The sequence below is a fragment of the Tripterygium wilfordii genome, chromosome 22, assembly GCF_013401445.1.
Source record: "Tripterygium wilfordii isolate XIE 37 chromosome 22, ASM1340144v1, whole genome shotgun sequence".
NCBI classification, from domain to species: Eukaryota; Viridiplantae; Streptophyta; class Magnoliopsida; order Celastrales; family Celastraceae; genus Tripterygium; species Tripterygium wilfordii.
In genome coordinates this window covers 5,811,061-5,838,920 of record NC_052253.1, presented here as the reverse complement: position 1 = coordinate 5,838,920, position 27,860 = coordinate 5,811,061, and the positions used below count along the sequence as shown (strand labels likewise).

Below are 27,860 nucleotides of genomic sequence, written 5' to 3'. Positions count from 1 at the left end.
GATCATAAAAAGGGGGGTGCGTGTACTCTCCCTTCTAGGCGCGTCAGTGTATGCACTCAAAACATAATTATTTAATTAATAAACCAAAACGCGATTTAGGCAGAGCGAATACACAAAAACGAAATCTACTGCGGAGACGAAGGAAGGAGAAAAGAAAAAACCAAACGAGGTCGGAATGAAATTGAAATTCGGCCGAAATTCACATGCAACTAAAATTCTTTTTAAATTCACGCGTTCCCGTCATGAAATCCGTGTCGTAGTCTTCTTCGTTATCGGAACTTTGTTAGAGAGAGAAAAAAAAAAACAAAGTTTGAGGGAATAAGAGAGAGAAAGAGCCTGCCATTTGCCATTTCTCTATTTTCTTCGCCATTTCCGCCTCAAAAACCGCCAAACAAGTTGCTTTCCCGCTAAATGTGGCGGAGATAGCTGGCTTGCGCGGCCGTCTTGATGCTAACATGCGTTGCAGATTATCACACAAGGTCTGCAAAGTCACTAATTAGGTACTTCTTGTCTTAAACTTAAACACTCTATGAATCCTTGGATTTTGTTAGAGTAGAATACTGAAATTCTTGATTTAGCATATATTTTGAGTGTTCTGACCTTTTACTAGTTATTGTTTTTCATTTATCGTGTGATTAGGGTTATGTTTGGCTTTTTCGTTAAGGTTTTGGTAAGGATTAGACTGAGTGAAGCTTGATTTGGGGTTTTTGAGCTTTGTTTGATGGTGATCTTTTGGGGTTTCAAATGGACATTACAGAAATTGATCTTGACATTATAGTTGCTGAGAGTGGAAATGGGGGATACTCAAGAGGCACACAATGATATGATGCAAAGGATACAGTCTTCATTTGGGACATCATCTTCTTCGATTCCTAAACAAAGTTTGTCCGCTGGTAACCAAATGGACATACCCCAGTTGAACACTTCGCAAATGCGTGCTCGCCGTTTCTCTCAATTTGCTCAGAATTTTAGTGCTGATGGTAGTAAGAGAGTGGGTATACCACCCTCACATCCGAACCAGATTCCACCGGTTTCACCTTATTCTCAGATCCCTGTTTCCAGGCCTGTGAGCCAGCAAATGGGTTCACAAAATTTTAGCCCGGGGCCTACTCATTCTCGATCTTTGTCACAGCCATCGTCATTTTTCTCACTTGACTCACTGCCCCCTTTAAGCCCAGCCACTTTTCGCGACTCCCCATCCACATCAGTTTCGGACCCTGTTTCGGCTGATGTGACAATGGAAGACAGGGATACAACTGCGCATTCAGTATTGCCTCCACCGCCTTTTACAAGGGGTAATTCTCCGAGAGTTGGCGAGGGTTTGCCCCCACGCAAGGCGCACAGGCGATCTAATAGTGATATTCCATATGGGTTCTACAATGTGTTGCAATCTTCACCACCCCTCATTCCTTTAAGAGGTACTGGAGGTTTGGAGCCGCCAGTCCCCAGAAGAGAGAATGCAGGGGCCTCTAAGCCGGCACAGCTGATTAAAAAGGAATCAAATTGGGAGAGAGGTAGTGATAACAATGCAGAAGGAATGGGTGAGAGGAAATCTGAGGGAGAAGTTGTGGATGATTTATTTTCTGCCTACATGAATTTGGATAATATCGATGCCTTGAACTCCTCAGGCACGGATGACAAAACTGGTAATGAGAATTTTGAGGATTTGGATAGTAGAGCTAGTGGAACTAAAACAAATGGAGCTGATAGCAGTGACAATGAAGCAGAAAGCAGCGTGAATGAAGGCAATAACAACATGCAGAGAGTCAGACTCAGTTCCTCCACCGAGAAGAGAGAAGGGCTTAAAAGGAGTGCTGGCGGAGATATTGCTCCAACCACCAGACACTACAGAAGTGTTTCCATGGATAGTTTTATGGGAAAGTTGAATTTTGGTGAGGAGTCACCAAAACTCCCACCTTCTCCCGGAGCTCGCCCTGGACAGTCATCCCCCAGCAATTCAATTGATGGAAATTCGGCTGCTTTCAGCTTGGAATTTGGTAATGGTGAATTTAGTGGGGCTGAACTGAAAAAAATTATGGTGAACGAGAAACTTGCTGAGATTGCATTAACTGACCCAAAGCGTGCAAAAAGGTATTGTTATTATGTACTGGTTTGCTGGACTTTACTGTATTGAACTCAGGCGCCCTACTTAATCACATTCTTGGTTGGTCCATTTTAGAATTTTGGCAAATCGTCAATCAGCTGCTCGTTCGAAAGAGCGGAAGATGAGATACATTTCAGAGTTGGAACACAAGGTCCAGACACTGCAAACAGAAGCTACCACATTGTCTGCGCAGCTTACTCTTTTGCAGGTAGCCATTTATAGTACTGAGCTTTTTCATACATTCTCACAAGTCACAATCATATGTATCTTAAATTCTTAATATTCAGCTTCTTTATATATTTTGCTTCCTTTTCTTTGTCCAGAGAGACTCCATTGGGCTGACAAACCAAAATAATGAGTTGAAATTTCGTCTTCAAGCCATGGAGCAACAGGCACGACTTCGTGATGGTATGGACAACGTTTTCCCTTATTATGTATCTTGATATTCCAGTGCAAAAAAATTCCTTATTACATTTTGGTGGTGGATATTCTCCTCTTACCAGCTTGTGTTGCTCTGTTTGATTTATTTTTTCACATGATGTTAGATGCACTGGAGTTTTAAGAGTCCTACTTAGCTTTATATGCCTTAACATGCATTTTCCCTTATCCATGGACGTACTCCATGTCTGAATTTGAGAGTTTAGTAGAGCTAAATGTAACTGGAATTATTCTTCAACATAAGATTTTTCCCTGAACTAATAATAACTTTTTTCTTCTGTGCTAATGTCTAGCCTATGTAGAAAATGCTTGTGTAGAAAAGTAATTTGCATTGAACATGAATTCTACCAGGGAAATGTGTGGGTGATGAGACTGCTAAATGTTTTATTCTGAATGGAAACTCTAGCAAGAAATTAAAAGGGTTATCATTTCTCCAGGAAGCATTCACTAAATGAATGGCAGTGCATAAAGAGAGGTTCAACAGCATAGACATTTTTTTTCTTCCTTTTGGCCTTGAGAGGGAAGTCAGAGGGTTTTATATAACAAAAAGAATGGTGGTGCGATGGTCATGCTACAGAACTGGGCAGAAGGCAGAATTTGCTAGTAGTTTTGTATATACATGTTAAAAAATGATGTATTCGATTAGACATTCATGTGTGCGCGTGTATGTATGTGTGTGTGTAGAATTTATCATCTCAACTACATAATGTTTGCTGGACATTTACTTCATATTTCATAAAGTCATCGTTCTGTTCTCTGTCTTTGTAAGTATGCAACACAAAAGGCATTCTATTGGAAATGAATGCAATCACCTACACTTGGACTACATGTGGCTGGCGAAATCCAGAAAATCAGCTGTTTACAGTCTTTCGGGATTCGTTGGCATAGTTAGTGCAAGTGAGATAGCAGATGCATAATTATTACCGTGTGTATGTGACTCTGTGTATTCATGATAATCTGTCTTCCAAAGTGAGATGTGCATCACCCTTGAAAGCAAGTGATGCTGTGTTTAAACTTCATTTGCAGCTCGACCTTAAACTTCATTTGAGGCTTGACCTTTTGATTTGATGTTCTTTACCATATATTTATGATATATATGTTCAATCAATTCTCACTTAATTGTGTTGGAATATGACAGCTTTAAATGAAACACTGACAGCTGAGGTTCGACGGTTGAAGCTTGCTACTCAAGAGATGAGTGAGGATTCTGACCCTTCCAGGTGCATGCAACAGCTTCCAATTAACCCCCAGATATTCCAGCTGCAGCAACAGGCTTCCCAACTCAACATTCATCAGTTTCAACCACAACAGCAGCGGCCGTCCTCTTCCCAAGTTAACAATCAACAGCAACAGCAGCCGCAATCTCAGCAGAAAAATGGCACCGCAACAACAAAATCTGAAGGAAATCAATGAGAACAACTGAAATTTACTGATGCCCACATTATTATCTTTTGCTTTCACTTCTCGGCACATTCATTCATTAGAACAAGCTCCATCATAGTTTGGATTATCGCATAAGTTACAAAAAACTTTGATATATATATGAATACATTTGTTATTTATACCTACAGCTTCTATTATTCATTTATCTTAAGAGTACATTACATGGAGGCATTGCTGACATTTATGTTCTGTTATGACATTCGAAGAGATACCAAACTCTTCAAACTTTGTTTATTTCCTTTGATTTTTTTCTTGCATACATTGTGTACGGTTCCCTTACCTCTCCCGTTCCCCGTCTTGTTCGACTTAAAACCTGTATTGATCTATCGGACCTGCTTAAAGGGGAAGCCAGTTTTACTGGACAAGCTTCGTTTTGTGCAGTTTTTTGACTTAATGTTACAGGGGGAAAACATACGACTCTGATGTGGTTGCCCAGGTAAAGCCTGTCTGGATAAAAGAAACTCTATTTCTGGTCTTGTGATTTTTTTGACTTAAAGAAAGCTGCCATCATATGGAGCATAAAGCAAATGCAGTTACACCTTGTAGGACTGTCGAAAAAATCATGTGAAACCGAACTAATTGTTTGATACATTATTTTCAATTGTTGTTAGTGAGGATTGAACGAAAAAATCGGTGATTTATTATTTTCAAATGTTGTTAGTAAATATTGAACGAAAAAATCGATCAAATCATTAATAATTGACCGAACAATATAATAAATTTATGTCAAAAAATCGATCGAAACTATCGTGAACACCCCTAACACCATATATTCTCTTTTTGAGTATTATGAATATGAGACGTGACATTTAACAATTAAAAAACCCTCTCAATCGGATATCATTAATATGAGAGGAATATCGAATTAAGTTCAGCGAATTGTTTACTGTATTGATTCTTTCAATCTTTATGCATGAACCATTTTTATTTTATATTTCCGCTCGTTTTCTCTTTTTATATTTTGCTTAACCGACGTCGTTTCACACCGTCCTGCGGCGTCTTCTTCGACCTAGACGGGTAAACCTCTCCTTGCCATAAACCCTAGTAATATCCATTCATTCCACTAACGTAGAACATCATCACTGGCGCAAATCCACTACTACGTCAACCGGATTAAAACTCTACCTCCATGGCCGAGTCAGTGTTCGATGGCGGCCTACCCGCGACGATTCAAGAGGAACCACAGGTATTGAGCTCAAACGGAGCTCATCAAACGCCAGAGGAACTCGTGGCCAAGGCCATAGCTCCGATTAAGAGAGAGTTCCTTCGTCCGCCTCCTACCAGAACCATTAACCAAAACGTCTCCGTATCGAACGCCAATGCCAAAGCCCCTCAGTCTGGCTTAGTCAGGGAGAAGAAGTCCAGACGGCAACTCAAACGAGAGCGCCGTCAGGTCCTCTAATTTACTCAAATTACTGGTCCACTCATTTTCATACAGCATGGATATGTGTTTTCTCAATGTAGTGCTAATTTGAGACGGATTTGCATTTATTTCTCTGTTGATGATGCATGAACACCATTATTATTCTTGCACAGTTAGGAAATTTGGGAACTTAGGTTAAGCTCTTTTTAGGATATGATGAGTCCGGCAATAATGTGTCCAAATCGTAAATTCAAGTCCTTTTACTTCATGGTTGTTGCTCAGAATTTTACATTGGCCAGGTGCTTGGTGTTATACTAATGCTGTTTTAGGATTTTTGTATTGCATATTGCTTGAGTTTTGGTTTTCTGTTTATTGGAGAACAAGTCCTTTTAGTAGTTCTGAATTTGTTGAAATGGAGGATTTGAATTCTTGATCAGAATGTCTTTTGGGAACTTATAGGAACGGCAATCTGCTCTCAATCTCTGTCCGGAGGTGGCAAAGACTGGTAACGTTAGTTCCTGTTCATATGGTGATAAGTGCCGCTCCAGCCATGATGTAGAAGCTTTTAAAGCTCAGGTATTCAAATTCAATTTTATATTTATGAAATTGGGTAGTGAATTCTAGTTTTCTCCTTGCATGTATCATGTATGCATCCGATAACCATAGGTGTTTATGTGGTGTCTGCTATTTTATGATGGCTGGGATATCCATATATGCAGAAACCTGCTGACATAGAGGGAGAGTGCCCATTCGTTAGCAGGGAAGGGCCATGCCCTTTTGGCTTGGCCTGTAGGTTTTCTGGGACTCATAAAGATGGTGATCCCTCTATTACTTCTACTGAGGGGAGGAGAAGCGCTGAGATCAATGGATTGAACAAAGATGTACAGAAGCTTTTGTGGAAGAATAAAATGAAATTTTCCAAGGCAGATGCTGTACTAAAATCGCTAGGGCTTTTGGTAAAACCCTTACCAAATTCATTTGCTATTTTGTTATTTAGCTCAGTTGTTTGCTTGATTAATCATGTATCTGCTTATATATGTACTACTGAATATTTTGCTTCGAAGCATAATGTTTTGTGTTTATGATTCCAATATTGTTTACTATCACACATCATACAATTCATTAATACCTTATCTCTTGGTTCTTCTTTATGATGCCAACTTCTTGCTGTGGAATGAACCTGGCAGAGGCAGAACCTTATAAAAAATTTCGTAGAAATGTTGACGAAATTGATTAACCATGTTCTTCATCATAGAGATAATCTGTGCTAAGAAAATATCAATGGATTGAGTTCCATAATTTTATTTAGAGATGCTCTTGGTTTCTGTTATTTTTCTTATCTGTTTTTCACATTTGTTCATGCCAATTTCGTGCTGTCTCTTGCCTTTGTTGTTGCTCAGATTGTCTTTTTACTCTGTAGGGACACAAAAATTGTAAAGGCAAATTGTCAAAAGAAAAGGAGGAAAACGGTCAAATTGTTTCCAAGGATTCTGATGTTATTGATGAAAATGATGTCACTCAAATGGCAGCAGACTCAGATCCTTCCCTTGTAGCAGAAGATAATAATCCAGATGGAGTATCAGCATCTAATGAGCAGAGGCCCCTAAAGAAGGCAAAATCTGTTGCCAATGATGAGTCTAGCATCACTGAAGTGGATAATGGTTAAGTCATATTTTCTTTTGGAGCGGTGCATTTCATATTCATTTCTGGACGTTGTTCACTCTTGAAGATCTGTGCAACTTATCTCATCTTCTCTTAAACAGATGTGAGTATGCCAGTGAATGATGTTGAGAAAATTTGTATACCGTCTGAACCAGAAACTGTGATGGATGCACTCCCAGAAAGTGATAAAAGTCTAAAACCACACCATCGGGAGAAAAAGCTTATTGATTTCAAAGGGAAGTTGTACCTGGCACCTCTGACCACTGTTGGAAATCTTCCTTTTCGAAGGCTTTGCAAAGTTCTAGGTGCAGATGTAACATGTGGTGAAATGGCAATGTGTACAAATCTTCTGCAGGTTCTTTTACTTCTTTGGGTGACTCATTTTTCTTAATTAAAATGGTGTATATGATTAGCATTGCAAGATGATTTGTTTCTATGATTTAAGGTAACTGTTTATTCATGCTGCATTTTTCTTTTCTTGCATGCTTTTCGTACTGAAATAGGGTCAAGCTTCAGAATGGGCGCTTCTGCGGCGGCATTCTTCTGAGGACTTCTTTGGTGTACAAATTTGTGGGGCATATCCAGACACTGTGGCACGGACAGTGGAGCTTATAGACCAGGAATGTACGGTGGACTTCATCGATATAAATATGGGATGCCCAATTGACATTGTTGTTAATAAGGGAGCCGGGTCGGCTCTTCTTACGAAACCAATGCGTATGAAAAGCATTCTAGAAGCATCTTTTGGCACTGTTGGCAAGCCTATTACTGTCAAGGTAACCTATACTCATATTTGAATACCATATATTTAATAGCTTTATTGAGCCATTTTTGGCTTACAATGGCAAGCTTGTGATTTACAAATCGTCTCCTTTCCGTTTTTATTTCAGTATTTTCATTTGCTCTTTTCACTTAAGTGCTATACCTTTTATTTCTTTCTTGTTTTTTGTCAATAGGTGCGGACAGGTTATTTTGAAGGGAAGAATCGTATTGATTCCTTAATTGCAGATATTGGCAATTGGGGAGCCACTGCTGTAACAATACATGGTCGAACACGTCAACAACGCTACAGCAAGCTTGCTGATTGGGACTACATATACCAATGTGCCAGAAGGGCTCCTGATACTTTAGAAGTCCTTGGAAATGGGGATGTTTTCTCATATTTAGACTGGAATAAGCGCAGGACCGATTGTCCCGAGCTCTCGTCATGCATGATTGCTCGAGGAGCACTTATTAAGGTACATATCTTGGAGAGCTGCATCAATGGCAATATGAATGACAATGTTCTCCCTTTATTGTGTACTTCCAAATTATCTTCTTGCATATTTAAGGTTTATAACATGTTAAGTCTTATTTATTCCGTCTCCAGCCCTGGATATTTACTGAAATCAGGCAACAGAGGCACTGGGATATCAGTTCTGGTGAAAGATTTAATATTTTGAAGGATTATGTGCGTTTTGGCCTTGAGCATTGGGGTTCTGATTCAAAAGGTGTGCATTATTAATTCATTGAGTACTAATCTTGAAATAGGAATACTTTAGCAGTTGTAGTTTTGACTACCATAGTATTGATAACTTAGAGAACAAACTTTCACATTCCACCTAGCATTTTGGCACCAAAAAGCTGGTGCCTCTTTTTGATAAGCTGGTGCATCTATATCACGAAAGCGTTACTTTTTTCTGGTTAATCTGTAAGGTGACTTGTTAACTCTTAATGCTTTTATCATATGCAGGAGTTGAGACAACCAGGCATTTCTTGTTGGAATGGCTTAGCTACACTTGTAGATATATACCTGTAGGTTTGTTAGATGTCATCCCGCAACGGCTTAATTGGCGCCCGCCTGCCTACTATGGTCGTGATGACCTTGAAACCCTAATGGCATCTGATTCTGCCTCTGACTGGGTAAGCGTTTTATCTGTCATAGAGCAGTTTTAGTCAAATTTCCAAGCAATTTATTTCTCTTAACATTGTTTACATTTCTGCAGATTCGAATATCCGAGATGTTGCTTGGCAAGGTCCCAGATGGCTTTACTTTTGCACCAAAACATAAATCCAATGGGTATGATCGAGCAGAAAACGGTTAATTTTATACCATTCTGTAATAATCACATATTTCATGATGATTTCAAGGATGCTGTATGTTTTGAGATGGCGTGTACGCTATGTTACCCACCCTGATTTTATTTATTCTGATTCCAACTTTGAAAAGCAAGTTGGCTGTTGACATTAGTAACCATCTTTTAAGAACCGAACAGAACAGAGAGCTTTTGACATTTGAAAATGTTTCCTTGTTATAATATTCTACACAATCTGTTTTCCATCACGTATTGTAGTCGATATCACATGAACGTTGAAATTTATTGCTCAGTCAGTTGAAGAAGAAGCTTCCGCATGTCTTCTTCTGTCTTTTCGCTGGCATCATCTTAATGGGTATCAACCTTTCCACGCCATTGAGGGGTGAATGGGATGAATAAAGATATGATATTGATTGATCATTTTGCCGTAAGGGCTAAAGTGTTTATTCTGGAATTCTCATTGCACTTTGTTTGGCATCCATGAAGTAATTGCATTCAATAAAGTCGGACAAACGGACCCATAACTTTGCCAAGCCTTGTCTTCTAAAGCACACATTATTTTATTTTTTTTTTTGAGAAGAAAAACGAGATTCCATTAACAATTATCTTTGTCTGCAGTTACAAATGGAATAATAGAAAGAGGACATTCCTCTAGAAACAAACCGTCCTCAGAAGCCATTTTTCCGAGTTTGGCTAATTCATGGGCCACCGTATTGGCTGACCTCCGTACATGTCTAAAAGAGCATGAATGAAACTGACGAGAATAAACTAAAATATCTATAATAACATTTCCACAAATGTGAAGTGAAGGTTCATGTGCATTCAGTTCGGAGATCACTTGTAAAGAATCACTTTCCACAATGACTGAGAATAATCCAATAGATAGAGCAAATTCAAGGTCGAATAAGATGGCTCCAGCCTCTGCATGAAATACACCTAAACCAGCATGTCTTCCGAAGAAACCAGACCCAAGAACATCTCCAAAGTCATCACGCAGCACCACCCCAAAGCCCACCTTTAAACCACCTACTGCTGCATCACAATTAAGCTTAATCATCCCCGAAATAGGTGGTCTCCAAACACTTTGAAGTAGTCTCACGTGCTGTCTCGAATTGGAAGTTAGATGATCAAACTTCTCCCTAATATTTCCCACTCGGTTCAAAAGTTTAGAAGGCAGAAGGCAACTTTCATCCCACAAAACCTTATTTCTATTATACCATAAACTCCAACAGATATATGAGAACATCTCTAGTTCCTTTGAGTCAAAAGCATCACAAAGCATCTGAAAAAGATCAAAAAAAGAAGGACCACCATCTCTATGCAACCGAGCATCCCATCCAATAATTTCCCAGCACCTTCGAGCCATACAAAGGGGCACAAAATTTTCCCTGCCCCTACACATACGTATGCATATCAGATATTGTTGACATTCTTCGTATCGTTCAGCAGCCCACTTTATTGATGTAAGAAAGATAACCATGCGAGAGTGTTCAACAAGACAACCATTCAACGGCAAGTATATAGAGTGTAGACTCTATGAGCCTGTTTGGGAGTGTTGTCAACGGCTGTGAAGTGCTATGAGTTATAAAACTGTGGTGTTATAAGATAAGTTGAAACGTAAAAGCTGTTTGGCGTATCACTTTTAAAACTATAATACGACGCTGTGAAGTGCGTTTGACATATCTAAATTACGATTATATTAGATGACTAATAATATTAATATAAAATCACTTAACGTTTACATTGTACATTAATCTAAAATAAAATAATTGACCTCATTTGATTACGTGGGACAATTCAACATATATTATAAGCGTTTGGGAGTGCGATGAGATGCTGCGAGGTAAAAAGTTATGATGCTGTAAGGTGAGTTTTACTGTAAAAACGTTTGACGTGTCACAAAAAACCGTGGTGTTGTGAGATGAGATGCACCTGAACGCAGTGCAAACACATACCATATTAACATACATATCCAAGCTGTAATATATTAAAGAAATAAAACAAAAGTTTACAAACAAAAGTATGCATACCAGATAATTCCTATTTCAGGATTATTTTTCATTGCGTCTAGTAGGAATAAATGTAGTAGTAGTAGTAGTACTATACCTTGATCCAGCATGTAGGGCTCAGACTTTTCAAATCATGAATAAATTTCTATTTCTGGATGGCTTAAAATCGATGTAACCATACCAATGGGAGATGATTCAGTTGAGAATCGATTAGGTTAGGCATACGTGTGTCCAATGTTCGATTTAGCAGCATATTTCTTAGTGGTATTTAAAAAAAATAAAAAATCAATGTAACCATGAGCTTAAGTGGGGCACAAAAGAATAAGATACACATAATAACTGTTATCATGCAAGCAATCAAGTGACGACTCGGGTTACTGGGGGCAGTTAAATGCACAATTCAGTGAACTACAATGACATGTTCAATCACCAGGTAGTAGAACAACTTTCCTATTAAACAAACCAACGCCATAGAAGAAATTTTCGAAAATATTCATAGCTACTTTGTCTATCACCGTGAAAAGGAGGACAAAAAATTGAGTTCTTACCACATAATGTCTCCAAAATTAAGGTTGGAACAAAATTGTGTAAGCTCTAAAGTTTGAAGCTTAAGTTATCCAGAGTTGCTAATAAATATGTATTCAGAAAGCTAAATCGCCTGTCACTCACCATCGATGAATCCTGTTCGCTTGTTCATTGCAGTCGCTGCAAGCAAAGAAACCATTACAAGAATGATAACTTCTGAACTTCACCTTCTGAATCACTCTGCTGATGAGGTCCTTGAACCCAACCCCCATCAATGAATTCAACGCTTCCATTCAATCCATCATCGATGAAATTACCAACCCGTTTCACTTTATCCTCCTTAGGCAGAACAGGGTAATTCCCAGAGAAACAGGCATAACAAAAGCTTGGGGAATCCTTGCCCAACAACCTTTTCAAGCTATCCATTGGAAGAAAAGCAAGTGAATCACAACCGATATACACTCTAATCTCCTCCACACTCATTCTGTTTGATATTAACTCCTCTGAACTAGGGGTATCCACTCCATAATAACAAGAAGCAATGATAGGTGGACTTGCTATCCTCATATGAACCTCCTTAGCCCCGGCTTCCTTAATCAACCTAACAATCTTTGAAGAGGTAGTTCCCCTCACAATTGAGTCATCCACAACAACCACCCTCTTCCCCTCCAAAACTCCCCGAACAGGAGAGAGCTTAAGTTTGACTCCAAAGTCCCTAATCTTCTGTGAAGGCTCAATGAAGGTCCTTCCAACATAGTGTGACCTTATCAACCCTTGTTGAAATGGTACCCCTGATTTTGCTGCATAACCAAGAGCAGCCACCACCCCAGAATCTGGCACCGCAATCACAACGTCACAATCAACAGGAGCCTCTGTGGCTAATATTTCTCCAAAAGCATGCCGGGACTCATAAACAGACCTTCCAAAGATAATGGAGTTCGGCAACGAAAAGTAAATATGTTCAAAAATACACTGCTTTGGCTCCAGGTGGGGCATTAGGCAAAGAGACTGAACACCATCCTTGTCCACCGCCACAACCTCACCAGGGGAAACCTCTCTCTCATATGTGGCTTCAATTAAATCAAGTGCACAAGTCTCAGATGCAAACACAACAGCACCATTACTTCTCCTACCCATCACCAAAGGCCTAAACCCATACGGATCGCGCACTGCAACCAACTTATCTTCTGTTGCAAACACCATAGAATAAGCCCCCTCCAGCTTCTCACAAGCATCAACAATCCTCAAGAAGAAAGGTCTCACCTTTGATATTGCAATCAAATGCAGAACAACTTCAGTATCAGAGCTGGTGTTGAAAATTGACCCGTTATCTTCAAGCATGGCTCTCAATTTCCTATAATTAACCAAATTCCCATTGTGTGCAACCCCAACAGACCCAAACCTATACCCAGCAACAAAAGGCTGAACATTCTTAAGCATTGACGCACCAGCAGTCGAATACCTAACATGACCAATTGCCATCTCACCAGGTAATTGGTCCAATTTGGACTCATTAAACACATCAGAAACCAACCCGACACCAGTTATAGAATGAAGAACATTGTCACTAACAGAAACAATACCAGCACCTTCTTGGCCGCGATGTTGCAGAGCGTGAAGAGCCAAATAGCACAACCTAGACGCCTCAGGGTCGCCATAAATACCCACAACGCCGCACTCTTCCCGGGGCTTATCGTCATCTTCACTGAAGCTAAAAGCGCCATCTGGGTCATTTTTCTTTGTAGATACAAGGTCAAAGATTGGGTTTTTGGAGCGGATAGCGAAGGAATTTCGGTGGGTATGTGAAAGAAAGTGCTTCTGAGGGAAACATGAGGGTTTAGAGAGGGTCTTGGGGAGAATTGAAAGATGGGTTCTCGGTGCCGGGTTTATAGAGGAATTCCTATGAGAGGAGGAAATCGAAGAGAGCTTGGTTGTGGTCGGGGAAGCGGTTGCTGCCATTGATGAGGTTGACGGCTCAAAGCTTGGACAAAGAGAAGTTGTCAAGTTGGGGCGATGCAAAGAGGGGATATATAAATCGAGACATCAAGACGGCGAAGGAACTGGATTGAGGGTAAGTCGGTGCAATTAGCACAGGACTAGGAAGTAGGAACCGGTGCACCAATTATTTTTTTTAGAAATTCTTAAATATATGTATTTTAATGTTATAAATATAATCAAGTATTTTTCTTTAATTAAATTCATTGAAAAAAAGTTAATATCGGATAAAATTTAAGTAATAATTTTTTATTTTAAACGGTTGAATAACTTATATTTTAATTTATGGATTTTTTAAAAATAATTTGGTGCACGAATCTTTCCCAATCCGAAAAAATCAATATCAATGCTATAACCTAATATGGAAGTTCAATAATACAATGAGAGTTTTCTATGATGTCACGTCATCTCTCTTACATTCAAATAATTTCACGTGTTCACTGTTTAATTATTTATGAAAAATCAAAATCTATGAGATTAATGTAAGTATTAAAACAATCAATTCAATGGTAACATTCATTGAATTATTCATGTTTCAAATTTATGAAAAAGCAACATATATTCATTCATCTATACTAATAAATCAATGAGATTAATGTAAAGATTAAAACAATCAATGCAATGAGAACATTCATTGAACTATTCATGTTTCATTTTTTTGAAAATTTATTTAATTTTATTTGAATTAAATCATTCAAGTATAAACAACTTTCATTTTTTTGTTTATATTTATATTTCTTATTTAACCGAATAAGCCTTAAAAAAATAAATTTATTGATAATTAAGTGTAAACAACATTATATTTTCACATATAAACAGACAAACAAATAATAACTTATATATATGATATTTTTTGATCTTTATTTTAAATTATTATTTTATTAAAAAATAATATTATCAAAAATATATTTGTTTTATCTCCGTCTTTCTTTAACATTTCCCTCATTTTATTTTATTTTCATCAATAAACTGATAAAGGAAAAGGGTCAAAAGGAAGGGGAAAAAACACTAAAAAAATCAATATTAAACGACAGCGTTTTACAGCCGTTGGTCTAGGGTTCTAAACTTCTAATCCGACGTCTGATGCTGGGCATCTAACTTTGGTTGTCATCGACTCAGTCGCACAGTATACTAGCCCTAAACTTCTTCAAGTCCAGATCGTAGGGCTTCTCTTCCCCTTCTTCTTCGCCACCACTTGCACATCTCAAAGAACTCTCTCTGATGGCGCCGCCTCCAGGACCCTATTCCGGCACCAGCACTCTCGCTTTGGTAGATCTCTCGTCCTTCTCGTTTGATTCTCGAGAAAAATCTCTTCTTACAAATTAGTGTTCGATTTTGGGTTTTTGATGTAATAGGTGGCTCGAGTTTCTGCATTCTCTTTTGGGGTCGTTTATGGGAGCCTCAAGCTCAAGTACCTCCAGGTACGTGCATACAAACTCCCCCGATTGTTTCCTGCTTAGATTTTTGTTTCTTTGTACTTCAAAATTTTATTGTATGCTCCTCTGTGAGACAATATCATTTTGTTTAGAATGCAATAACAAATCAGTGTTGCGTTAGTGTGATTGGATAGATCTCCTAGGTTTTTGCATTGGGAAAATACTCTTTGGGTTCTTGAATTTTTGCGTTAGTATGCCTGGATGGATCTGTTTGTTTTGTAATTCTAATTTCATTAATGAGGGTTGATTCCTGAGGAAATATCGTACTGGAATTCTCTAATCTGTTAAGTTATGATATCTCTTACTCATTTGAATTGGCAAACGTTATAACTTAATAGTTGAACTTAGTTCTGATGGCTATTGATACTTGTTTTCATTATTTTGTCTAACTCTATGTTATTATGTACAAAAGCTGTTACTAGAAATCGAGGGTAAGTTTCAGCAATTTTATTTTGATCTTGATGGAGGCGTGCCAAATTGTTGTCTCTCTTTGGGACTATGTTTACGTTAGTTTTATTTTCTGTAACCTTGTATGTTTCTTAGCACCTCCTGGGTGCTGTTCTTTTATAAATTTTCTTTTTCCATTCAAAAATTGTTTTTCCGATACTGAGAAATATGGTCTATTGCACCTTTCTCAATTTTCTCCATTGACAAGTTGTTATCGGTGCAAGTTTAGGCGATTATCTGCATGCCAAAGTGTGAGATTTAGGGTGTGACTGCTATTTTGTCTCATATTGTATTTCGTGGTTGATGAAAGGGTTGTAGAACTTTAGAATTTTTCTGAACTTATAAATAGAAGAAATTGTGACATACCGAGATAGATTGATAAGGTCAGAGATTTTTAAGTTTTAACCACAAAGAGCATCTCAGTTGCTTCTTCCGTGGTTATTACTTCAGTCCTCAGTTTGCTTCCTTGGTGTTGTCCTGTTTGTTGTAACTTGTAACTTATCCATGACACTTTTATTGTCAACCCATCATGCCATGCCTTCTGTCAAATTCTTTCTTCTCTTTATCTTTCTTTGTTTTCAAGGAAAGAGGCAAAAAGGTAACCACAGTTACATGGCATGCTTTTAGTATGATATCTCCATCACATCTATGATTGATGTTGAGCATGTCTATGAATAATTTTTAATCCAAACATATGCTACTCTACTTTGCCGTTAATTCATTTATGCTTGTTTCGTCTTCCCCTTCAGGCAAAGGCAAAGTCTCAAAAGAAAGCTGATGCCAAGGCTCACTAGTGAAGGATTGCATAGAAATAAAAAATTAAGGGGCGTGGTGGATATAGAATAATGCATCAAGATAAAACTTTGTGAATTTTTATCTTGGCATAAAGCTTCTGTAAACTATTGTGCACTGTCGCATCAGAAATTTTTTTCGGGAGTGAACTTCTCTAAGATTGCTTGCTTCTTTGGCTATGGCCGAGAGGACGGAGTTTTAGTTTAATTTCTTAGCTTACAATGGAGAAAATTGGGCGATGGTTTTATCATACTTCCTCTCTTTTCATTATTTTCTCTATTCAATTGTTCAGGCTTCGTGCTATTTTTGCAAAGTCAGTCCCAACTTTTTATCTGTGTTTGGCTTATATTTCATCAGTTTTAAGGTTCTCTTTGCTGGCGCATGTTCAACCCTGTTAAAGATCCATAAGTTGCTTGATTTCTACTTCACCTCATTTTTATAAGAGGCTCTGCATCAATTAGAGGTTTAAATAACACCCATTCACTGCTGGTTCTCAGTCATGATAAAAAGACAATTATATACATGAAATTTCATTAGACTGACAATGGTCCATTCTGGACATCCTGGATTTCCATGTTGATTCCGAGCCAAGACGTGCACAAATGCCTGAAAAGATTTACTACAATAGAACAAAATTTTGGCCGCCTGCAAGATTGTCATGTGAGATACTGGGTACCATTGCTTACTTTCTGCGAGCAAGAAACAGGTTGGATGTCGAATTTTAGACTTTTGAGAAATTGTATAGCCACCAAATCAATCACTTAATCTGACTTAGGGTGTAAACAATCTCGCCCAAGGTCGAGAGTTTGATTCTAAGTCGTGCATGCATAGCACGGGCCCAAGTTGGACTTAGTAGGTTATTCAAAAGACACGTGTGCTCTTGATTATCAAAAGAAAAAATTTATAATCACAGAAGAATATCTCCAATCACCAAACCAAACTAAGCTTTACATTTCCTTGACTTGGAACGGTGATAGTGATGCCAAATAGTGATAAAGCCGTGAGGCTGCTACACTGCAAATTATATAAGAATTGTGGCATCTTAAATCTGTTGATGCCTCGTGAAGTTCTAATATCCACAATACATGAGAACATATCTCATCAAATGATTAATAAAGCAAACACCTCACTAGTAAAGCAGTCGTGGGAATGGAATTTAGAAATAATATTCCGCAAGATCACAAAATCCAGTATATATAAGAAACACAACTGATGAGTCTGGAATCTCATTTTTACTGTTTGAAAAAAGAACATAAAAGAGCAAATGATGTAGAACATATGCCTATTATCACTTTTACTAGGCATGCTGAAATTGGAAGAGAACGTAAAGAAACCCTAGTCAGATCAAGCAATCTATATGTCAACATGAAATTCTGACACTGTCCTCTGATCAGGATAGAAGACCTGAAAGTGTGGAATCTAATAAAATTCACCTGCTCTGCTTGTGACTGAGAATGAACTGAATCTAGCGGAAATGAATCAAGAACTCCACAAAGTTTTCCACAGCCAAGAGTATTTACAACAGCATCTGCACATAGAAGTACAGGAAATGATGGTAGAAAGCAGAGCCTGGCTTTGATATCTGACCCTGTAGGCCCTTACTTTATGTATTGAATATGTGCCAGTGATGGTCGCTTGGAAGATTTTCTTTGATCCTTTCAAGCCGCTTCAGGATATCCAAGAAAGAAGGTCTTTTTGTCATGTCAGCAGCCCAACAATGCTCCGTTAAACTTCAAACATTAAAAGAAAAAGAAATGAGCAACCCATAGGCACTGATTATTCCGGAAACTGTTATTTTTATGTTTTATCCACCAAAAAGTATCTCAGAAAAAGACTTTGTAAAGTGAATAACAGTTGGGTAGTTCATCCTAGAATAAATACCGCACACACAACAAATCATGGCAAGTGGGAGAAGAAACTGAAACTTAAAGAGGAATGACATTCTACATTAGATGGTACATATGGATAACAGGAGGACATAATATCAGGTAGAATGCATTTCTAACAGGGCAGAATATCAAGTAAAATGCATTTCTAATTCACAATTCAGCCAGTAACTACAAAAATCTATGAACTTACAAGGTGAAAACCAACAGGTCAAAGGGCTTAAAAGGTACAATTCGCATACCAATACCAATACATGAGAAAGATGAAAAAAAGTATCATACTCTTTGGCATTTTTTAATCCAAATTTCCATCTTTCCACAGGTGTACCGATCTGCAAACTCAAAACCTTGGCTTCCAGGCCCTTTGAAGAAACAGCCGCCTACATCAACAAACTAAAGCCTCTCTTCCTTTCTCATACTTCAATTTGTATAAATGCAGCATGTGATAACACCTAACACAAAAAACTTTTCCTTTCTTTGTTTTATTATAAACTTCAGCAGTTTTAGTTGTCGTTTGAGCTTCCAGAGGTGGAATTTGGTTACTACTGGCTCAACAACCTTTTGTTTTCTTTCTTATATGTAAACAATTATTAGATATAAGCTATTAACCAGAGGAAAATTTTAGAAATCATAGAGCTCACATTGGTGCCTCACCTTATAAGTTCAGTATGACACCATACTCTTTAACAGAAAAGAAAAATGAACAGGTGATGGTAATTTAATGTTTCAGATGCAATTTGTAGAATGGAAAAGTACAACTTGAAGCGAAAGAGTCAAATTCTAGTAGACTCTCAACACACAAAGGAAAGAAGACAAAAGTCAAGAGCAGAAGTCTTCAAAATACACTTACTCCTTCAGCTCAGGAATATATCCTTTTGCACGGAAAATTGGCCTATGTCCTTCTGCCACATACTTTGCAGCTTCGTAAGGCTCGTAATTTGCAAGTGGTGGTTCTCCGTCAAGCATCTGGTCCAGTTGTGAAGATCATGCAGTATAAATAGTTTTAAATACTTCCCATATCAATCTTATTTCTTCAAGAAAATGAGTTTTGCCTCCCTACGTAAAAGAGAGACGAACATTACCTCATAGAGTATCATTGCAAAGGAGAAAACATCAACCTTCTTATCGTATCTCCGATGCTTGAAAACTTCAGGAGCCATATACCGGTCTTTTGTTTTGTTTCAAAATCATAACAACAATTGAGTATGAGAAGATATCTCATATTTTAAAGTCTTTTTTAAAGGAGCATTGTGAGAGATACTTACAACTTCCTGTCTCGCCAGTCATTTTGTAAACATCATGAGCATTCTGAACCTTGATGAGCTTGCTTAGCCCAAAGTCTCCAACTTTCAAATGGTCCGCACTGGAGTTGACTAAAAGAACATTCCTGAGAGATAAACAGCATTATGAAGGTAGAAATAGAAGATACTATAAGAACTAGCCACATAGTTTCAACCATGACAGCAAAAAAGAAAATGAATGACAAGAATTTTAATAGCTAGTAGCTATGGGTAAGACAACGATCACTTGAGGATGAAATTTTAATGCAGAAACAAAACTCACCTTGGTTTTAGGTCTCGGTGTACTATGACATTCGGTTCATTGTGAAGATAAGCCATTCCTCTGCACAAAAGATTTGAAAAACTCAGACACTATGAAGCTAGTACATAGTAAGACAACTCCAGCAATGTCCTCAAACTACAAAATATTTGCAAGTGCATTGCCCTTCTTGCTAGTAATACTGTAATGCTGAATGTTATTTCAAGTAAAGAGCTTGATCCTGCACCTGTACATATTTCAATGGTATCTTCTTGTACCAAATAAGTAGATTAACTATGAAAGGTAAACAACTCTCGTGCACAAAGATCCCGTAGTGGACGGGGTCCAGGACAGACATGATGTACGCAGAACTTACATCCACATAATATGTGGAGAAGCTTTTCCATGAATTGAACCAGGTTGCACCACTGCGACTCTACCACTGAGCCACATATTAAGCCATTCATGTGCATTCGCATGTGCCAAATGCACAGGAGTGAACGTGAATAATTTCTAGCCTTAAATGATTTTAATTCTTATTCAATGGCTGAAAAGTAGGAGCCAAAATCTCAATATTTGAGGGTCAATCTCTCTACTCTCTTTGAACCAAGTCCCCCTATGCCCCACCATGGCACCATCTAGTTGTTGATGACTGCATCCGACATCAGCCACTACCACCATTGTTGTGGCCATCTATGAATTCTATGTTGGGATAGTCAAATTTCCAGAAAGAGTTAGGGATTTAGGGTACTCTTAAGCAGGATGGCTCCTCCTCCTTGTCGTAGAAAGCCTTTTCATCCAGAAATTCCCTTTCAAATATTTCCCAACAGGATCGGCATCTATGACATCATTTAACTTCGCTCCTAAAGGGACCCTAAGTACAGAATAGTCAAGGATCCAAGCTTACACCCAAAAACCTAACCAGAAGATTCCCATCGACAACAATGTAAGGATGGGCAGTTGGCTATTAACCTAGACCTTAAAGCATAGAAACACACAAAGTAATAAATACAGATGATCCGTCTTTCCCAGGTTTAGTAGCATTGTAGTATTGTACTAAGTATTTTCATCCCAAATTTAGTAGCACAAAAGTTAAAGATGACCCCATCTTAGGACCTACGTGAATGGACTGAGATTGGCTTCCATGAATCATGATTGAGAAATAAGACAAAGAAATACACCTCTTAATGCACTGTCTCCAATTAATAAGCTAGCCCATCTACTGTGATAAATAAAGTACATGAAACATCATCCATATCAAACTTGCAAGCCACCCTTCAACTCCATCACTCATCTTGCAGTCCATCACTTCATTAGGAATCAACGTTGAACTAAGAATTCGTCTGCCCTCACCAAAGTATTTTGGAATGGGCCAATCATCTTCCTCATCACCTTGTTCAACCTCAATGCCAACACCTATGCAATAAGCTAATGAAAATCCCCCATAACAGTGAGAGACTAAAACCTTTGACATTGGCAGCCCCGTTAATTCTAGGAAGGTGTGGAGTATGGATGAGTTTATTTATACAAGACAAAAAATTTATTACAAAAGCCCCCAAGCCGACAATAGAGAACATTGCCCCCAGGTAAGCAACCAAATCCATAAAATGGTTTAATATATCATCCAATTGTCAAAGTAAAGATATAGTATTGCCTCAATAATTAAATTGTCCAGCAGATGATTTGCAAAAGTTAAGCTCTCCATGCAACCAGTACTAAAAATTTAGTATATGAGAATGACATTAATAGGTGCAAAAAAAACCTAACATAGTAATCTGGAAAAGCCAACAGAGGAGACAAATTGATTTACCCATTAAAATAAGGTGTTTCGCTAAGAACCAAAACTTAATCATGTCATTTCCCTGTCGGTTTGCTTAAACACCAAATTGAACACTCAGAAGTTTGTAAGAATTTAAGTCAAGAAACCAGATTCCGATTCCTTAGTAGTTGAGCAAAGCAAGTTGCAAGAAAGAACTTAAGTCAAATGTTAAAAATAAGGTGCATTATTTATTTCAAAAAAAAAACCCTTTTGAAATAGATAATGAGTGTGCTGCTCCCTAACGAATCATTTTTCCTTCCCTTAGACTGAATTTACATGTATTCAAACATAGCTCAAGAATATATATTAAAAAAAAGAGAGAGATGCAATGAACAACAGTACAACTGCATTGGCTGCAACAAGATGGTCAGTCGTGTAGCAAAGATGACTACTTTTGTAAGTACATATCTCAATTACAAACATGGTTGTTAGAATCGCATGAGTCGCGATTCGATTCATGCGATTCGATTCGACTTTTGACAAGTTCGATATGAATCGTTAGTTGAATCGCATAGCATGATGAATCGTGCGATTCAATAATCTGAATCGTCAGAATCGTCTCAATCGACGATTCAGATTTCAAACGATTCCGACTACTGAAGAAGAAGAAAGACGGAAGTCTTTTTTTTTTTAAAGAAACAACATAGTAAACAAAAAAATAAAAGAAAACATGGTAAAAGTAAAACTGGGTCAAACCCAAGACACAATACCCAATATTTACTTATGTTCTCTGTAATGTGACTACCACGTGGCCAATTTTGAACCTTAAGTGTCAATAGATCAAGCAACGTGGAACTCCTCATATACAAAACAAGACAGATAATTTCCACTATACTTGTGGGTCCCACTTTACAATAAACCTTGTGGCAGACTCACCAAAAACTAAAGAGTCAAATGAATGAGTGGATAAAAATAACCAGAGAGACACAAACAGTACAGAAAGCAGTCCCAAATATCGAGAAATTTTATTTTTTGACTTACTTATATTTTAGAACGTATTGTTAAAAATTAAGTGAATCTTACGATTCACGATGCAAAGTTTTGATGAATCGATTCATACGATTCAATTCGATTTGACAACCTTGATTACAAAGGTCTGCACTTTTTGTATTCATGAATAAAGAGAGGACAGTAAAGCCTTAACTACCTGGCAATGTCCAGTGCGAAGTTGATGGCCGTTGAAGGGCTAAGTGCACCCTTCTCCTTGAGGTACTGATGAAGATCTCCCTATGACAGGAAACACATACTACAAATCTTAAAGCTGACCATTTCAGATAATTATCAACAACATTGAAACCTGAATCTAAATGTGCAACCGAAGGCAAAGAAGCATTCATTTACCCCCCTCAGATATTCAGTAATCAACATAAGGGGCTTCCTCTCTGTAACAGCTCCCAGGAACTGGACTATATTAGGATGACGAAGCTTCACCAGCAAATTAACCTCGTGCCTAAAGTCCTGACTGAAAAATAAAAGTGAAAAAGCAATCAAGGAATTTAAACTTCCCCTACAACAGTAAACTAAGCAAGTACGAATTTAGATAATAGCTATAAAAGAACCAGATCAACTATTTTATGCAGAATGGACGGTAAGATTAATTAGGTCTTGATGAACTATTGCTTCTCTGTAAGATTCAATAGCTAGTCGCAACCCTCTCTATGCTTGATACGGGCTACGCAAAGAATGCCTCACAAGTCTGAATAATGAAAAATTGAATTGTCTTTACCAATGAAAAATCAATGCTTAGAGAGAATGCTCATGATTATTTACAAGTGGAATCCATGAGTTTCTTGGCCAATTAACATGCTCGGATTCATTGTCAATCCAGTTACACTCCAGGACACAATTGATATTACTATCATCTAATGATTAGACAACAATCTTCCTATAGCTCCTTCACCACATCATATTAGTCTCTTTTTTTTTTTCTTTCCTTATTAGGGCGCAGCTAAACAATTAAAATTTTAATAAATGAAAAAAGGAGGAGAAAGCTATGCAGCTGCAGCTGTAAGCAACAATGAATGGAAGCCAAAAATAGGAAGAAATTGTGAAGAGAAGAAACTTACATCACCAATCTGTCATCTGAAAGAGATGGAAGAATGCGTTTGACAGCTACTGGGGTTCCACGCCAGTAAGCTTTTAAAATCTCACCAAATGACCCCTGCCAGTATCAGCCATCATCAATGAGAGACCATACAGTAGATGAATATAACACCAGAACTTAAAGAGCATAACCAGTTACAAAATACTCGGTAGAGCTCTAAAAAATAAAAGACAAAGCATAAAACTCAACAACGTAAAAATAACGGGCAAAGACTTGAATTATCATTTAGAAGGAACCTATCTCTCTTACAAAGATCTTGAATAATAATTTTTCTAGCAAAGGGAATGGACATCTAAGTTGACTATAATTATGTCTATGTTTTATGAATTGAACTGTTATAAGACAGATGAAACCATGCCACAGTGAACAATCTTATAGTTGATCTTCATAAGTTCATTGTAAAATGATAGCTAATATATACACTATATAATTACTTCATTAGGTAATCTGGCCAGTTGGCTATTTTAACTATATTGGTCACAATACAAGCTAAGTCCCACTTAAAGATAAGATGCGAGAAAATTAACTAAGATGGTTGGGACAGGTACAACATAAAGAGATCTGTACAGAGTTTAGGGAACTCAATTAGGTGATATAAAAACAGACAACGGAGACAATAAAATAATTGGACGGATATGGTTGGCCAACAGTATAGCTCTAAAAAGGAATGAATTTAGATCTAGTTTGGCAAAGGTACCACACATTTACATGAGAAATTAATGTTGAAAGACAAAAATGGGGTGGTTTAAATAGCCCAACAACTAGCATTAGAGAAGGCTTATGAGAATTTTATAATCATATGCACATTTTGGAATCATATTTTTACGCAAAAATTGTAGAAAATTCAATAAAGAAAACAAATCAGTTAAGTTTCCAAATCAATATAAACTCAAATCAGATTGCCCATTGCACCCAGCTATGTCTGTAACTGATGGGGGGAGGGAGAGGGCAGGGGACACCTTTCCAATAATTGTTGAGTTTGAGAAATCCAGCTCAGAAGGGTCAATTTCCCAGTCACACTTATTTGGCAGAGGAGGTGGGACAGGCCTTGGTTCAAAATGACTTCCATTTTGACCCTGCATATTACATAATGCCAACATAAGTAAATGAAAATTCTACATATTCATAATGTCAATATCAATGTTGCACTTGAGCATTGAGAAAGCATGAATATACATTTTTCCTTTTCAACAGTGAAGTAACAAATTAAATGAACATACATGTTAAATTACATGATCTTAACAAAATAATTGATACAGGAAGAACCATTTGAAAATCTTGAACAATCAAAGAACACAGTACCAGCTCAAAAACTTAATCATCCACAATGTGGCTGACATTTACTCATGGAACTACCAGAGCGATGAGTTAGTGAAAATACAATTCCAGCGAAATGACCAAAAAAAGGGAATCCTTCCTCTTAGTGGCCTTATCCTCGAGCCAATATATTTTTCACCCGCTTGCTAAGAATTTAGAGACTAAAGAATTAAAGTAAATTTAATTGCTGATTTCTTTCCCCTTTTCTTTTCTTATTCGAAAAGTCGATTCACATTTTATTCCATCAAAACTCCCAACATGTATGGCTAGGAAGATATGGATTTTTTAAACATGGGAGCATATAAAGTTTCTATTAAAAATTTCATTAATGCCCAGTTGCATTGAGGGCTATGTCAAAGCTCAAATATAGCATTTAAAACAGAATGAATTGAAGTCAGGAAAAGGAATGAATAAAAGGAAATTGGAGTAAAAATTGAAAAGCATATCTCAAAGGTAAGGTGACTGAATGCCATACTTACATAAGATAATCCACCATATGATTTTAAAAACTCAATCATGCTGTGTTTTTTAGCTCCTTCTGCATCAGCGAGAGGCTGTCAAAACCATGTCTGTTTTCAGTCAATAAAATCTCTTACAGTAACAATGTAAAGCAAAGCAGACAAATATCATCCCATTAAGAAATAAACATATACTAATAAATAAGATGGTCCATGATCTAAGTGGCCATAAAGACACACATATACTTCTTCCCGCTTCCAGAGAGCCAACCACGATTAAGAAAACTCAAGGGTCACCTCTACCCAATGGATAACCAAATGTGCATTCACGGATAGCAGCTGCAACTCAATTTTACCTTCCCATTTGTTGGAGAACAATAGCATTTCACTAAGATATACGCCATCATATACTTAAATCAATCTCAAATCCCAAACTACCATTGAAAAAATAATAACATTCTCCTACAGCTACGAAGTGAAACAAAACAAAAATTATGACTCTAGGATACCGTGTTCTTCCAGCGATCCTGAGCGTTTACATCTGCACCACAGTCAATAAGGCATTTGGCGACATCGATCCAGCCGTGGAGTGCAGCCCCGTGGAGCGGGGTGCGGTTGTCGTAGTCACGGGCGTGGACCAGGGATGGATCCTCATCGAGAAGCTTACGGACAGCGGCAGCGTCATTTTGGTGAGCGTGCCAGTGTATAAGCGAGGTCCTGCTGACTCTCGCCTTCTCCTTCTGCTTGTCCCCAGACCCTGCCTTGGAAGTGGATCCCGGAGGGTCGCCGCCTCCGGGGGGAGAATCAAAGCTCATGGAGTGGAGATTGGATCTGATCCGATTCGAATCCAATTGGAGAGAGAGGGGACGAAGTCTGTGCTTTGATTTCTTCTGTGCTTGGGTTTAGACTTCAGTGGTTAAAACCAGTGTTTTAAAACAGGACCGACCGGTCGGACCTCCCAACCGGTGACCGGGCCTGCATCCGGTCCGATTAGCACACGTGAAATCGGTGAAGTCTGCACCGGCGGTTTTTCACGGGAAGCAGCCGGTTTTTGATTGATCCGACCGGTTTGTACGAACCGGTTGGTCTTTGAACAAATGAAGAAAATCCTTTACTAAAAGGTAAAAATCCTTACCAAGGCTACAAGACACTTTTTATTTAAGAAATGAAGTGAATTCAATATAATATATTCAATTATGATCTCTATCTTTTTGAAAAATATAATATATTAATTGTGTCTGATAAAAAAAATGATATATTTAATAAAGATATTAAATTACTCATCACTCATTGGATTAAACGTGCATTGTTTAAAAAAACTTCTTATTGATGGGGTTCAAACTCATATTCTCTCATTCATAGCATCAATGTTTTAACCAATTACACTATGATATTTTATTTGTTTAAAGGAATACATTAATTCTATATATCAAAATTTGTATTATTACATTTATTCAAACATTTCTAATATTGTGAGTATCATAAAGTATGAACAATTTATAATTATATTATTTATATTTAAATAAATATATACTTTATAATTAATTATATTGAGCTGGTTTGAACCCAGTTCGAACCCCAATTAGACATTTTAACCTTAACTAATAAATCTTTCGATTACATGACCGGTTCGGTTTCAAAACCTTGGTTGAAACTGTTGCGGAGATGCAATAAAAGTGGAGGCAGGCATGTGTAAAAGCAGAGGTTTGTATTTACTGCTTTACCTTTTTTTTTGTTACATACAAATTCTTCGTATTTTTCATTTTTGTCTTTAAACTATTTTTTCCCCATATTCATCCCTCAATTCATTTTAGTCCTTAAAATTATTTTTTTTAAAATTTCATCCCTCAATTATGTGAGCATATATATTTTTTCCTTCAAATAATTCCAACATCGTAAAAATCTGATACCATTTTACAATGTCCTTCAAAATTAGCCAACAAATTTTCAACTTAAAATGGTGCTCTTCTTTATCATAATATAATTGTTTAATTGTTCCATCTGTAAAAAAAAACGTTAATTAAAAATATTCACATTCAAGTAATATATTGAATACTTTCTAAATATTATTTATTACTAAATCTTCAACCATTATATCCACTACAAAGAGTTTTGATGTGCCAATTTTATACATACAATTGGACACTCTTTTAAATGATCTTTATATCATCTTGAGCCGATTAAGGATAGATTTTGCCTAATTAATTATATTTGTGCATTTCAGGTATAAAGGCGTGAGTCGAGAAGATGATAATCGAAAAGAGGCGAAAATGGACAAGTTGAAACCAAAGACTTTTTCATTTACCGGACCTCATTTTCGATCGATCGGGGTCCATTTTCGATCGATTGAACTTCATCACATTCTTGATTTTGCAGATCGAGTTCCACGAAAATATCCCAAAACCCAAGTGGGTCCAGTCCAAAACGACATAGGTTTGTTAGAAAAAC

General features: G+C 37.5%; 5 protein-coding genes across 8 annotated transcripts; 3 read left to right on the top strand and 2 right to left on the bottom strand.

The window, feature by feature from the left end:
- Positions 1-251: 251 nt before the first annotated feature.
- Positions 252-4,165, top strand: LOC119991235 (transcription factor RF2a-like). 3 transcript variants are annotated; one of them, XM_038837527.1, is made up of 5 exons: positions 252-500; positions 779-2,091; positions 2,180-2,312; positions 2,428-2,512; positions 3,681-4,165. In XM_038837527.1, exons 2-5 carry the CDS (start codon positions 794-796, stop codon positions 3,953-3,955), a joined length of 1,791 nt encoding a protein of 596 aa, XP_038693455.1. In that variant the 5' UTR covers positions 252-500; positions 779-793; the 3' UTR covers positions 3,956-4,165. The 3 variants fall into 3 exon arrangements, with proteins under 3 accessions (XP_038693455.1, XP_038693453.1, XP_038693452.1); XM_038837525.1 differs by having other exon boundaries at positions 758-2,091; XM_038837524.1 differs by having other exon boundaries at positions 640-2,091.
- A 750-nt stretch (positions 4,166-4,915) lies between these two features.
- LOC119990375 (tRNA-dihydrouridine(47) synthase [NAD(P)(+)]-like) lies at positions 4,916-9,283 on the top strand. Of its 2 annotated transcripts, XM_038836253.1 has the most exons (10): positions 4,916-5,378; positions 5,808-5,924; positions 6,068-6,304; positions 6,769-7,009; positions 7,112-7,365; positions 7,514-7,786; positions 7,967-8,248; positions 8,380-8,500; positions 8,743-8,912; positions 8,996-9,283. In XM_038836253.1, exons 1-10 carry the CDS (start codon positions 5,115-5,117, stop codon positions 9,092-9,094), a joined length of 2,058 nt encoding a protein of 685 aa, XP_038692181.1. In that variant the 5' UTR covers positions 4,916-5,114; the 3' UTR covers positions 9,095-9,283. The 2 variants fall into 2 exon arrangements, with proteins under 2 accessions (XP_038692181.1, XP_038692182.1); XM_038836254.1 differs by lacking the exon at positions 6,068-6,304 and having other exon boundaries at positions 4,917-5,378.
- A 2,215-nt stretch (positions 9,284-11,498) lies between these two features.
- Positions 11,499-13,714, bottom strand: LOC119991696 (amidophosphoribosyltransferase, chloroplastic-like). The gene has a single exon (XM_038838103.1). The coding sequence runs from the start codon at positions 13,576-13,578 to the stop codon at positions 11,818-11,820; it is 1,761 nt and encodes a 586-aa protein (XP_038694031.1). The 5' UTR covers positions 13,579-13,714; the 3' UTR covers positions 11,499-11,817.
- A 1,006-nt stretch (positions 13,715-14,720) lies between these two features.
- LOC119990778 lies at positions 14,721-16,559 on the top strand. The gene is made up of 3 exons (XM_038836872.1): positions 14,721-14,883; positions 14,970-15,035; positions 16,247-16,559. The coding sequence occupies exons 1-3, from the start codon at positions 14,836-14,838 to the stop codon at positions 16,289-16,291; spliced, it is 159 nt and encodes a 52-aa protein (XP_038692800.1). The 5' UTR covers positions 14,721-14,835; the 3' UTR covers positions 16,292-16,559.
- An 860-nt stretch (positions 16,560-17,419) lies between these two features.
- On the bottom strand, positions 17,420-26,315 carry LOC119991311 (integrin-linked protein kinase 1). The gene is made up of 11 exons (XM_038837655.1): positions 25,922-26,315; positions 25,434-25,508; positions 24,597-24,713; positions 23,600-23,694; positions 22,875-22,995; positions 22,681-22,760; positions 19,739-19,798; positions 19,441-19,562; positions 19,258-19,343; positions 19,026-19,141; positions 17,420-18,019 (listed from the first exon to the last, which is right to left on the bottom strand). Exons 1-11 carry the CDS (start codon positions 26,225-26,227, stop codon positions 17,893-17,895), a joined length of 1,305 nt encoding a protein of 434 aa, XP_038693583.1. The 5' UTR covers positions 26,228-26,315; the 3' UTR covers positions 17,420-17,892.
- Between the last annotated feature and the right edge of the window lie 1,545 nt (positions 26,316-27,860).

Coding starts and splice junctions, on each gene's coding strand:
- LOC119991235 (XM_038837527.1), top strand. CDS start 794: ATGGGGGATACTCAAGAGGCACACAATGATATGATGCAAAGGATACAG. Junction 2,092..2,179: donor GACCCAAAGCGTGCAAAAAG/GTATTGTTATTA, acceptor GGTCCATTTTAG/AATTTTGGCAAATCGTCAAT. Junction 2,513..3,680: donor ACAGGCACGACTTCGTGATG/GTATGGACAACG, acceptor GGAATATGACAG/CTTTAAATGAAACACTGACA.
- LOC119990375 (XM_038836253.1), top strand. CDS start 5,115: ATGGCCGAGTCAGTGTTCGATGGCGGCCTACCCGCGACGATTCAAGAG. Junction 7,366..7,513: donor TGTGTACAAATCTTCTGCAG/GTTCTTTTACTT, acceptor GTACTGAAATAG/GGTCAAGCTTCAGAATGGGC. Junction 8,249..8,379: donor CTCGAGGAGCACTTATTAAG/GTACATATCTTG, acceptor TTCCGTCTCCAG/CCCTGGATATTTACTGAAAT.
- LOC119991696 (XM_038838103.1), bottom strand. CDS start 13,578: ATGGCAGCAACCGCTTCCCCGACCACAACCAAGCTCTCTTCGATTTCC.
- LOC119990778 (XM_038836872.1), top strand. CDS start 14,836: ATGGCGCCGCCTCCAGGACCCTATTCCGGCACCAGCACTCTCGCTTTG. Junction 14,884..14,969: donor GCACCAGCACTCTCGCTTTG/GTAGATCTCTCG, acceptor TTGATGTAATAG/GTGGCTCGAGTTTCTGCATT. Junction 15,036..16,246: donor TCAAGCTCAAGTACCTCCAG/GTACGTGCATAC, acceptor CTTCCCCTTCAG/GCAAAGGCAAAGTCTCAAAA.
- LOC119991311 (XM_038837655.1), bottom strand. CDS start 26,227: ATGAGCTTTGATTCTCCCCCCGGAGGCGGCGACCCTCCGGGATCCACT. Junction 19,799..22,680: donor TTCGCACTGGACATTGCCAG/GTAGTTAAGGCT, acceptor TCTTTTGTGCAG/AGGAATGGCTTATCTTCACA. Junction 19,563..19,738: donor CACCGAGACCTAAAACCAAG/GTGAGTTTTGTT, acceptor TTTATCTCTCAG/GAATGTTCTTTTAGTCAACT.